Source organism: Prunus dulcis, chromosome 8 (genome assembly GCF_902201215.1).
Source record: "Prunus dulcis chromosome 8, ALMONDv2, whole genome shotgun sequence".
Taxonomy (NCBI): domain Eukaryota; kingdom Viridiplantae; phylum Streptophyta; class Magnoliopsida; order Rosales; family Rosaceae; genus Prunus; species Prunus dulcis.
This window is the reverse complement of record NC_047657.1, coordinates 1,582,587-1,595,227: the sequence shown is the minus strand read 5'-3', so window position 1 is coordinate 1,595,227 and position 12,641 is coordinate 1,582,587. Positions and strand designations below refer to the sequence as shown.

General features: G+C 34.4%; 1 protein-coding gene and 1 non-coding gene across 5 annotated transcripts; both read right to left on the bottom strand.

Annotated features, from left to right (window-relative positions):
- Positions 1-4,204: 4,204 nt before the first annotated feature.
- LOC117612299 lies at positions 4,205-4,300 on the bottom strand. Its single transcript, XR_004583340.1, has one exon. It is a non-coding gene; the product is annotated as a small nucleolar RNA Z221/R21b (small nucleolar RNA).
- Positions 4,301-4,812: 512 nt separating this feature from the next.
- On the bottom strand, positions 4,813-11,503 carry LOC117637195 (protein LAZ1 homolog 1-like). Of its 4 annotated transcripts, none has more exons than XM_034372031.1 (9): positions 11,387-11,503; positions 9,937-10,462; positions 9,691-9,747; positions 8,686-8,794; positions 8,244-8,428; positions 8,058-8,146; positions 7,496-7,751; positions 5,746-5,991; positions 4,813-5,655 (listed from the first exon to the last, which is right to left on the bottom strand). In XM_034372031.1, the coding sequence occupies exons 2-9, from the start codon at positions 10,150-10,152 to the stop codon at positions 5,359-5,361; spliced, it is 1,455 nt and encodes a 484-aa protein (XP_034227922.1). In that variant the 5' UTR covers positions 10,153-10,462; positions 11,387-11,503; the 3' UTR covers positions 4,813-5,358. The 4 variants fall into 4 exon arrangements, with proteins under 4 accessions (XP_034227922.1, XP_034227921.1, XP_034227923.1 ...); XM_034372030.1 differs by having other exon boundaries at positions 9,937-10,420; XM_034372032.1 differs by having other exon boundaries at positions 9,937-10,440; positions 11,387-11,498.
- Between the last annotated feature and the right edge of the window lie 1,138 nt (positions 11,504-12,641).

Here is a 12,641-nt window from a genome sequence, read left to right as displayed (position 1 = left end):
CTGGGGTTTTTTTTAAAATTTTCTTTAATAAATAGTATAGCCGCACGGCTATACTCTTGAATATAATATAGCCGCTCGGCTGTACTGTGATTTTTTTTTATTTTTTTTTTTCGGGGGCGGACCTTTAAGCAGAATACATTTCGAGGGTATAGCCGGGCGGCTATACTGGGGTTGTTGAAAATTTCTCTGAAAAAATAGTATAGCCGCGCGGCTATACTGGGTTTTTTGAAAATTTCTCTAAAAAATAGTATAGCCGCGCTGCTATACTATTGAAATACATTGGGCACTTGGAAGTTGGGCCACACTAAGTAATTGGAAGTTAGCCCACACAAGGGAATTGGAAGTTGGCCCAAGTAGAAGGCAATTGGGCTTCAAATTCAACTTGGGCATTGAATATATAACATTATCTATTTAATTATCAAAAAGATGGCCTTGGGCCTTGGGGCTCTTGGGCATTTAAGATTTAAATTAATTATTTAGTTTCCAATTAATAAATTTTAAAAAAAGTTAATTCAGATTAGTTTAATTAATTTCACCGGGGGCCTATTTTTGTTTTTATTTTTACTTTTAGTAATAAATAGTATAATATATTGACGTTTAATGATCGTGTTATACACATACATATGTATTTTTCAACAATACTTCCATTTTTCGTACGCAAGGTAAACGTACAATACACGTACGTGCGGATTTTTTTTCATGTATGATACACGTGTTTTTACAAAATTATCAACAACACACACAAAATTCACATATTATACACACAATTTTACATATTATTGAATAAAAATAACGTATATTGAAATATTATATAGTGGCCGAACGTTATGATCATTCATATGCTTGGTAGTAAGGTAAGATAGCCTAAGGAAAAAAAGAAGAAATCGATTCATACCCACCGTTGCTGGGGTTTTTTTTAAAAATTTTCTTTAATAAATAGTATAGCCGCACGGCTATACTCTTGAATATAATATAGCCGCTCGGCTGTACTGTGATTTTTTTTTATTTTTTTTTTGGGGGGCGGACCTTTAAGCAGAATACATTTCGAGGGTATAGCCGGGCGGCTATACTGGGGTTGTTGAAAATTTCTCCGAAAAAATAGTATAGCCGCGCGGCTATACTGGGTTTTTTGAAAATTTCTCTAAAAAATAGTATAGCCAAAAAATAGTATAGCCGCGCGGCTATACTGTGTTTTTTGAAAATTTCTCTAAAAAATAGTATAGCCGCGCGGCTATACTATTGAAATACATTGGGCACTTGGAAGTTGGGCCACACTAAGTAATTGGAAGTTAGCCCACACAAGGTAATTGGAAGTTGGCCCAAGTAGAAGGCAATTGGGCTTCAAATTCAACTTGGGCATTGAATATATAACATTATCTATTTAATTATGAAAAAGATGGCCTTGGGCCTTGGGGCACTTGGGCATTTAAGATTTAAATTAATTATTTAGTTTCCAATTAATAAATTTTAAAAAAAGTTAATTCAGATTAGTTTAATTAATTTCACCGGGGGCCTTTTTTTGTTTTTATTTTTACTTTTAGTAATAAATAGTATAATATATTGACGTTTAATAATCGTGTTATACACATAAATACGTATTTTTCAACAATACTTCCATTTTTCGTACGCAAGGTAAACGTACAATACACGTACGTGCGGATTTTTTTTCATGTTTGATACACGTGTTTTTACAAAATTATCAACAACACACACAAAATTCACATGTTATACACACAATTTTACATATTATTGAATAAAAATAACGTATATTGAAATATTATATAGTGGCCGAACGTTATGATCATTCGTATGCTTGGTAGTAAGGTAAGATAGCCTAAGGAAAAAAAAGAAATCGATTCATACCCACCCTTGCTGGGGTTTTTTTTAAAATTTTCCTTAATAAATAGTAGAGCCGCACGGCTATACTCTTGAATATAATATAGCCGCTCGGCTGTACTGTGATTTTTTATTTTTTTTATTTTTGGGGGGGCGGACCTTTAAGCAGAATACATTTCGAGGGTATAGCCGGGCGGCTATACTGGGTTTGTTGAAAATTTCTCTGAAAAAATAGTATACCCGCGCGGCTATACTGGGTTTTTTGAAAATTTCTCTAAAAAATAGTATAGCCTATACTATTGAAATACATTGGGCACTTGGAAGTTGGGCCACACTAAGTAATTGGAAGTTAGCCCACACAAGGTAATTGGAAGTTGGCCCAAGTAGAAGGCAATTGGGCTTCAAATTCAACTTGGGCATTGAATATATAACATTATCTATTTAATTATGAAAAAGATGGCCTTGGGCCTTGGGGCACTTGGGCATTTAAGATTTAAATTAATTATTTAGTTTCCAATTAATAAATTTTAAAAAAAGTTAATTCAGATTAGTTTAATTAATTTCACCGGGGGCCTATTTTTTTTTTTATTTTTACTTTTAGTAATAAATAGTATAATATATTGCCGTTTAATAATCGTGTTATACACATACATACGTATTTTTCAACAATACTTCCATTTTTCGTAGGCAAGGTAAACGTACAATACACGTACGTGCGGATTTTTTTTCATGTTTGATACACGTGTTTTTACAAAATTATCAACAACACACACAAAATTCACATATTATACACACAATTTTACATATTATTGAATAAAAATAACGTATATTGAAATATTATAGAGTGGCCGAACGTTATGATCATTCATATGCTTGGTAGTAAGGTAACTACAACTTATCGAGCCAACTGCCAGCTACAACTTGTATGAATTTATATAGGAAATTACATATCGAGTCTGAAGGACTTACGCATGGCACCTAATTACCAGTTGCAACAGGTATGAATTTATTTAGAAAATTACAAATCACACATCCACGATGATTACATGATGAAATTGACAAACTTTCATTCATATGAATTTCTATGAGCTTTTCTTCCATTCGTTTATGTTGTACTGTACCCATACTTTACTTGACATGTGCATTCCACCACGTTCAGTTAAGCCAGTTTAGGCATACATTGGTGCCATTTTTGAGTGGGAATATTTAAGCCTAACAGATAACTTGAAATAATTTAGAGCTTGTCCAGAAATTACTTATGTAGAAAAGTACTTGGATGTTTTACTGAAGAGAACGCCAGAGGTGCTTTTGATTAGGTTTTTAGGTACTAAATATATAATATATATTAATATAACAATTTAAAAGTTACCACTAACTTTGTATGATGGTAAAACCTTGGACTTATTATTCTATTATATGATTTTATTAGTTTCGTCAAATTAAGTGTTATAATATAGATATTTTTTACTTAAAAAATTCAGAGATTCGAAAATGTAGTGGTGTAAACACATTTTGTATTTGCACTAATTTTAAACACATTTTAAAAAATATCTTTTTAATTTTTTAATTTTAAATAGAGAAAATTTTCAAAATATACATTTTTTTAAATTCAAATCCACTTGGCATGTAATTAATGGAAACTCAATTCAACACAACACTTGTAGAGTTAATTGCAATCAATTGCAACACGAGGTAAAAATTAGGAACCTCGAGAATTAAAAACCCAATTGATTATTTCTTCCCATATATGGAATAATGCCATCACCAATACGTAGGAGCGGACACACGTCGGGTCAATCTTGGTTAAGAGCCAACCCAGAACCTGACCCCCAAAAAAACAAAAAAAAAAGCAGCTCCTTCCACTCAATTTGTTTGCCATATACTCATATAGGTGATCTGGAGCTAAAGTATTAATGAACTGAAATTAAGCAAATTGAGGGTTGAAAATTTTGAGGCCCAACATTCTAACAATTTGTTAATTAAATTGACTTCAGTTGACTGTGAGTGTTATTATTTTTTGTAAAATTTAGTGGAAGAAACCCTAAATAAATTCCCTGAAAATGGTTACATATAAAAACTAAAATATTAAACTAAAAATAAATAAAATTAAGGGTTAAAGAAGGAACCATCAGACACCAAATTTTCATCCCCATTAGCAAAGAGCTGTACGGTCCGCATCATGGTTAGATCAAAAGATCCCATCACTTGGTCCCTCCAATTCCGATATTCAATCCCAAATAAAAAGATGGGATGAATTCAAAATACCCTTCTAATTTTGGATTCAAATAAAGCATAAATTCCTAAAACTTGAAAAGAAAAACAAGTAAAATTGAAAAACGGGAACTGACAATTAATAAGGAAAAAAAGGAGGCTCAGAATCAATGGGTATGAAGAAGGTTATCAGCACAGATTGATTAAAATCATCAGAGTGGTGCATGACTTCCTCAGTTCTTCATCACTGCCTCAAATATAAAACGCACAGACACATCAACTCGGAGAGCGAGAGACGAAGAGAGGCTGAGAAACAAAATACATACAAAATAACAGAGTGCTTTCGCAGTCTTATTTATAGAGAGACATAAACAAAACCCTAGCTCCCCAATTTTATGACGTGCAAAGACAAATTTACCCTAACGAAAGGGGGCAAAGGCCCATATATTTTCTATTCGGTCTGAATCTGAAGAGAAGGCCCATAGTATTTTTTTTTAATTCTAACTTTTTATGCTTTAACTTTTTTTTTTAAGGAACATATAGTTTTTTTAATTTATTTTTACATTTCTCAATAAATGGCGGTAAATTATTCTTGAGATAAACTTTTTAAAAAAAAATAAAACAGACATCAATAATGAAAATCAAAGGTTTTTTTGTGTGGTTACATTAGAGGAAACCGGTCCGGTGAACCCATCTTAATCTTATCTCATCACCCACGCTTTCAAAATAAGTAATAAATTGTTAAATGAGACAAGATCTGAAAGGAAAGACAGAAACAATTTTGACTTGGGATAATGCTCTACACACCCAAAATAAACACAATGCAATTTGATAACCAAATTATAACGAGCACAAGGATCCCTTTCTACTAAATTTACAATATAGAAGGTAGTGAGTCTGGCCTAATCAAATGTAGTTTTCTGAAGAAACCATGTCTCAAGAGAGAGATGAAACAGGCTATCATAACACATCCTGTACTAGAATAGCTTCTGCCAAAATTAAATTTTATTTCCATTGCTTATACTCAAATCGTTATGTGGCCTAGCGTTCACATAGATAAAGTGGTATTAGCTCTGTCCATCGCTCCGCCATTCTGTACTGTGCACATAAAAAACAATCCTTTTTTGATCAAGAAGATTCCTTCTTGATGCCAAAATTCATGAATGTTTGTTTTTGTTGACGAGTTAGCTCCATAAACCACCAGCTCTTCTGGCCAGCTAATGTATATCAACGTCTTCTAAAATCACGTTGAACTCACGACACCATTTACAAGTTACGCCGGTGATGATCTTACATATACTTTTGTTAACATCATCTCCATGCTCTATTCTGAGATGTTGAAGCTTTAGACTGGGACTGCTGTCTCCTCCCACTAGACAAACCACTGTCACTGATACTCCCTTCAACAAGATTGTCACGAACTTCAGAAAATTCTCTATTCCATGAATTCAAGGGGATAACATAACTATCATCCTTTATGCTCTTCCTCTGCTCCTCGTGGCGTTTCACATTCTCAGATATCTGATGCAAGGTTTTATTTATCTTTGCAAATCCTCTTTCGACTGGTTCTACCACATGGGAAACTGTATACTTCATGTCATCAACAATCTGAAACAACAAATGAGAACATAAAAGTGACGATAAAGTCCAGAAAAGAGTTTTAAATGAAAAAGTAAGTTATTAGGGTTAACTTCTCACAATTTCACCGCTTCCAAAAATCACATCACGAACACTTTGGGGGAAATTCAAGCGCTTTTCTCTCTCATCATGCCGTGCCAGATGCACTCTGGTTGTTCTTTCACAATCACGTACCTCCTCTGGATCAGGAGGTGCTCCCAATGATGCATAGTCAGTCATCACAGCAACATTACGCACACATCTTTCTCCTCGTTTGTAAGGTACTGCTGGAAAGACATAAAGGTGAACCACAGCAGCCACACCCATCTGTTTGACAAGTTTGAAATCACAACCCTTTGAACTTCAGGATCATATTTGGAAAAGTTTCTATGTACTGAACATCAACCAGAACTTACAACAAACAGGTACACATAGAACCTATTCAGAAAACTTGACTCATGTATCATAAACTATTATACACATAAAATCGGAGTAATTGTTGAATATTTTTTGGAAAGATAACCATAGTAATTTATTCAATTCCTCAAGTATCTAAATATTTAACAAGTGGGTCCTAAAGAAGATACTTATGTTTTTTTTTACCAACAATGGATAACTGTAATTCTCCAACTTTAAGATTAAGGGAAATGAGATTGAACTTTTATTGTTCAGCTTTTAAGATTGACCCACACCTTTGATCAAATAACCTAACAAAAAATAAGATATAATATTGAAAAACCTAAAAACAAAAGCAATCCTGATAAGACAAATAAATATAACAATAGTTGAATTAAGAAAATAAGCATAAATACAATGGTAACAACCACTAACATAAAACTAATCACTGAATCTTCCTATTGACTTACTAATGATCTTAAATATACAAATCATTATCACGAACAGAGAATCTATTTCTAGATATATTCAAATTCAAATTCTACAGTCATCATCTGAAAATGCTGTTTTCCAAATATTTGCAAATGGCTAAACAGATTGAGAAGTGTGTTACACTTGATTCTCGTTTATGCATCCTTCAAAACCAAACAACCTTGAATACCAAGATTCGTTAGATTTCAAGCTAAACTTTGGCCACAACTGGAATAAGCGTAGTATGCTTAAGTCACCAAAGTCATTTTATTTCCAGTTCAAAACAATTGTTTAATATTTGACTCAAAGTTCTCATAAAATAATGGTGAACCAGAATTTAAAACTTTTATTAGAAAAGTGTACACAATTTTCCGGTCATTCTTCACACACAGCTCTATTAATTGTTCATAGTACTGTAGCTGAATATTTTAATTACATACTTTTTTTATGTTCTTCCTCAGTTATTTTGGACTGCTGATTATTTTGAAAGATAGAATTTAATTTAGTTAGGGTTTTTAATTTAGTTAGGGTTTTTGGGTTCTATACAAGAGCCTCTTAACATCTTGTTATAAAAGATAACCTTTGGTTTTTCTATTTCTTTTAAGAACTTCAGGATTTTACTCTGACAGTAACAAAAAGGAGGTTCTTCCATTGTTTTCCTTAAAGGAACATGGTATGATTACAATCTAAGTAGAGTCTACTTTATAGTGCAATAACTTAGAACTACCCACCTACGGGATAAACTTGATCTCCAATGAGATCCTGGGTTTCTTCTGATCATCCAAAACATTGGTCCAACTAATTAATTTATCTACTTCCTTTCAAAACTAATTTGACGCTTTCAATTTCAATTCACTTACGTTTGCACGTCAAATTGTTAAAGATGTATCAGGCCTTCATGCCCTACAACATCAAACTCAATACAATTTAACAGTACATGTAAATGATTAGTTAAATTACTCACCTCTATGCATATGATATAGTCTTGTATGCGAGTTTTCAGCTCTTGAGCCAAAGACCCTTTGAAGGCACCCATAGAGAAAAGAAATGCAACTGCGATGCCTTGCCACCATGTCAAGAACACAATTGACTTGAAAGTCAGAAACTTCGCTAATGGTTTAATGGGTTGTAATTTGTCTTTAATAACAGAGTAAAACTGCACAAGGCAATATAGGGCCCACGTCTGACTAAAATTAAGAACAACTGCCAAGTAAGGATAGCTGCAAGCAAACAAAACTAAGTCAGAACAATATATATATATATATATATAATGAGAAATACAAAAGAAACAAGTCCATCATTAAAAGCGAAATGTAATAAAATCACAGCTGCCAACAAGTCATCCTAAGCACGCACAAAAACTTCTGTGCTCAAGAAAGTGTCAGTATGTGTAAGTGTCTGTGCGTGTGTGCATCAAGCATCAATATATAAGACATACTCAACCTGTCATCTAAGCAGGCATAAAGATTTATCTACTTGTAACAGTTAGCTTTAAGACCTAAATGATACAAAAGAAAATATATTACCCATATCTCCAGTCAAATTTCCCTTCTCCATAAACACCAAAAGTCTCAAGAATCATTGCGAGCAAAGCGCAGATCAATTTCAGTATCATCTGGAAAATAATGAGTCAGAGAAGACCAAATAAGGCGGAAAACTTCGAAGGAAATAAAACGATTGAAATAAAGTTTCAGCAGGAAATGACTACATACATACTGAACGATGCCCACTTTCACAGCATGGTAGAATGTGGGACCAAGAGGCCAGTCACCTATGAGGCAATTTAGTGGGAAGGGATGCTCTACAACTCCATAAGCGTAAGCATCTTTCAAAAGAGGTGTACTGGAATCGAGTACGCTCTGACTCTCCATAAATTCAATTGTCCTCTTCTCACCACCTTAACATAGAAAAATATTTGTCCACAACAAGGATTTTTTTCAGGCTTTATGTTATTAAAGATGTTCAACAAACCTGGTTAACTACTCATCCATTGGAATATTACTTATCAATATATAAGTTTGCATGAATGCATACAGACTGCGCACACAAGAACAGTACTTCTAGGAAAAAAAGAATACTGATTCAAACCACTGTGTGTGGTAGTAAGTACTTCATAATCACAGAAGATTCAACATTCACATTTCCGTTACATACCTAAGCAGGCAATCAGGTATCGCTCGAAACAATATAATGCAAAAGCTTCATAGCAGTCCCGAATTGCTTCGCAGTTGAAGGCAGCATTTGAGTCCAACAGCGACAAAAACTACAGCGAAAAGTGTTATCATGCGCAATATATTACTAATCCATCAAATGGTAAGTACTAATGAAAAGGGAAGCAGTACGAACTGGATACATGATAGAATAAAAGCAGTCAGATACTAAGAAAAACAAAAGGATCAACTGTATGCAGAAATCTTACTTTTGTCATATAGTTTCCACAATAAGAACAGATTTCATGAACTGAAATCCTTAAAGAATTGTAGACAAAGGGCCCATCTATGCAGAAATCTTATAACTGTCATAACTCTAGGATTTGAACTAAAAGTTTAGTTCCTTCCTTTGAGAAACTTTGCCAAATTATCTCCGTTTTTAACAAGAAGTAGAAATTAAACTCACTTATCTATAAAATGGGTAATAACCTAATCTAGCAAAAGAAATTAAATACATCCAAATTCTCCATCTGTCATTTCGACAAGTTGTCAATATCTAACTAATACATTGAATCCATATACTTATCAAAATATCTGGCATGCTACAATTTGTTTTATCTGCACAAGGAAACATGACCTCTTGGTATACTCCCATTTAGCGTTCCAGAGGAATGCACATTCATTTGAGCTCCATATCAATACTAATAACTATGTAAATAGCATGCTTTTGGGATGAGCATCATGTTCCAATCTGATTTTCCTCTTAGTCTGTTTCATACTAAATTTGTAACTATTCTCTAACTAATTGAGAAGGGTTAAGTAGTAAAACGCCTTCATTTAAAACAGCCCTTGAACTGCATTTATATATACTCATGTGTTTCTAAGCTTTACTCAATATATTTAAAAGAAAGTGTGATCCATCACAATATAAATAGTTAACTCATATAGAGTTACAAGTAAAACTAGCATACAACTGAAGAATGTGATCACAGAACGTAATGTGTCGTACCGATTCCAGTGCATAAACAGGAACCATTAGAATGAGACCAATCAGAAACTTCTGCTCCTGAAAATAGATAAAAGGAGAAGAAAAATGATATGTCACCACAAAAGATGAATCAAAGTTATCTTTAGATAGAAGCAAAACAAAATTTCACAGGAGAGCAGATAAATTAAGTAGGGTATCACCGAAAAAAAAGTGCAAAAAGAAACTTTTTTTTTTCTTTGACAAATAACAAGAGGAACAAGATTAGACCTCTGGCTGATTATAAGCAGCTAAATGCTCGAAGATAAGGTACATGGAGAGAAGAAGAGCAACAAGTACGAATATGCTAGCACTGAGGATTGGCCAGCTGAAGGCTGCTGCTGATTCAGCACCAAGGTTAAGTGACCACATTTCTCCTAATCTGCTGGAGGCCTCGACCATGGATAAAAAGAAAAAGGAAGAGCATAAAATGCCCCTCCATCCCATTGAATCCGGGTCTTGGACTATATGGTGAAGTTAACTTTGAAGAGTCACTGAACCAAACGTGCTTTATCGGTTTTTTTTTGTTAGACTTTATTTGAGCTTTCACACCACTTAAGTGATCTATTTTGTCCAAGATGAATTCATCAGCCCTTCCCTTCAGGGGTCCTCTTCTCCTCTCTTTAAGAAAACTGCTCCTGGCAAAAAATTATGGTGTCACAATAGAGAAAAGCCAGCCACCTTCTTGCCTGCTAAACAGCTCCTTGAAGATATTCTGCAGTACAAGCATACCATCTAAGCCAAATGCGAATGTTTGCTATCAGGACGTAAAAGAAGAAGCCCGGGTAAATAAAACAAAATCTCCAATGAGAAAAGGAAACTTTTAATTAATGTGAAAATTAAAACAACAGCATTTAATAGGAAGAAAATCTTTATAATAATGAATAGCTATCCTTTTAACTCATGATGTAATACATAAACTACCTCCAATATAGTGCATTATCAAAGCTGAAAATGCTTCTTTTCGACATAAATGTCTGACATCATGATATCTCTTCCTTACAAGCACCATGCAAACCCAGCTAACATGTTTGCCAACTTTTTGTTTGGGTTAAGAAAATTATAAATTTGTTAGCTCAATTATCCTTACTAGATTTGCCCAAAATGTGGGTTGGATTCGGGTTAGTCAGGTTCGCCCAACCCCATGCTCACTCCTAGTTTTTGTCAAGGCTTGGACCAAAAATTGTGGAGCTTAAATGAAACACCTTGCACTTTATCAGCACTATAGAAGTCAGTTTCTACAATTAATACACTTAACAGACCTATAACATACATCTAATCAATACAAAACACAGTGATCCATATACTCATCATCAGTATCACAATTTAAGCATGAAGCATTAACATATTCTACTAACCAATCATTGAATATAAAGCTAAACATCCAAGTAAAATAATGAAAATCACTTTTTCTTTGTCAGCCAAACCCAAACAACTTAGTTCCACCAGAACCTAACTTCCAGAAGCAGAATTACAATTAACAGAAATCAATAAGAATAAATAGCACATTCTTCACTAAAAATCAAAGGAAGAACCCTAAAACATCAATGACAGAGGAGATGATTAACCTATGCGAAAGAATTGAATATGGGCCAGAAATAGAACCAATTCTTGAAAACAATAAAGAAAAGAAGAAAAGATTTAAGCAAAGGCAATTGAAATGAGGTCTTAGGGTACGAACCTGAGCTCGGGATTTTCCCGGGAAATTTGAGAGTGATTAATTTCCGAGAAAGTCGAAAGAAACAAATTATAACTCGTTCGAAAAAGAAGACGTTTTTCCTTTTTGCTTCGGCGGTTGGGGAAGACTATCCTAGCATTAGTTTTTTATTTTTTCATTTAATATTAAAAAAGAAATAAACGTAAAAGTCACAAAGCGGTGACCTATTGTTGTAACAGCATTACCTCTGAATGATGCGGGTCCGGGTGATCCTGCTTAAGCGATCAAACGGCTTTGTGGATTGTCGTTTCGTGCGTAAGCTATTTGCCTGTCGTTTCGAGATGGATAACGTTGAATCAAGAAAGGGTAACTTAATTTCCACGCAAGCAAGTAGACGTGGCAATATCTCAGACCAGGCATCCACGTCAGTTCTGGACTTTCTGAGGGTTTAGGACTTCAGGTCTCCTCATAGGAACTTCCCTGGCACATCCCCACCAATTAAAAAGATTTAAAGGGTAAATTGCACTAATGGTCCTCAAACTTGTATGCGTGGTACATTTTGGTCCCTAAATTCAATTATTAGTCCAAATGGTACCTAAACTCTATGTTAATTGGCCATTTGATCCAAACGTTACATTTTCTGTGAGTTTTTAACAAGTCAACGGCAGTCACGGGGTCTAGGATGGGTATAAGCGTCTTTTTAAATCTGAAAGGGTATATGCGTCTTTTTCGACCTGAATGTCTTCTTCTCCGATTAGCCCAAACGTCGCATTCGGTTTTGAACAATCGCATGAACGGAGGTGCGAAGGCAACAACAGAGAACCAGGGTGTTGGGGTTCCTATTTGGGGGTTTTGGGGGAATTTCTGGATTTCGATCATTGTGGATGCTCATCACTGATGGAGTTTGAGTTCCGTTGGGGTGGAGAGAATCCCAAATACGGTAAGGGAATATCTGTCTGTATTTTATATTCATCTTGTTTTGCAAATCGATGTTTTGTGTTTGCAAGTGTGTGGTCCAAGGTCAGTTTCTTTATGTTGAAAAGATACTGGGATTGGAAGTGTGTGGTCCAAGTTCAGTTTCTTTATGTCGAAACATCTATTTTCTTTATGCTGGGATTGACTGCAAAGTATAGGTTTTTATGTTTGGTGTGGTCCCTTTGTTGTCTACTTCACACTTAATTCACTATTAGCATTGACTGAAACGGTTAAAAAAAATTAAAACCCTAAACCTGTAGCATTAGATAAAGGAGATGTGTGTGCAGCTAACTCTGAAATTTGA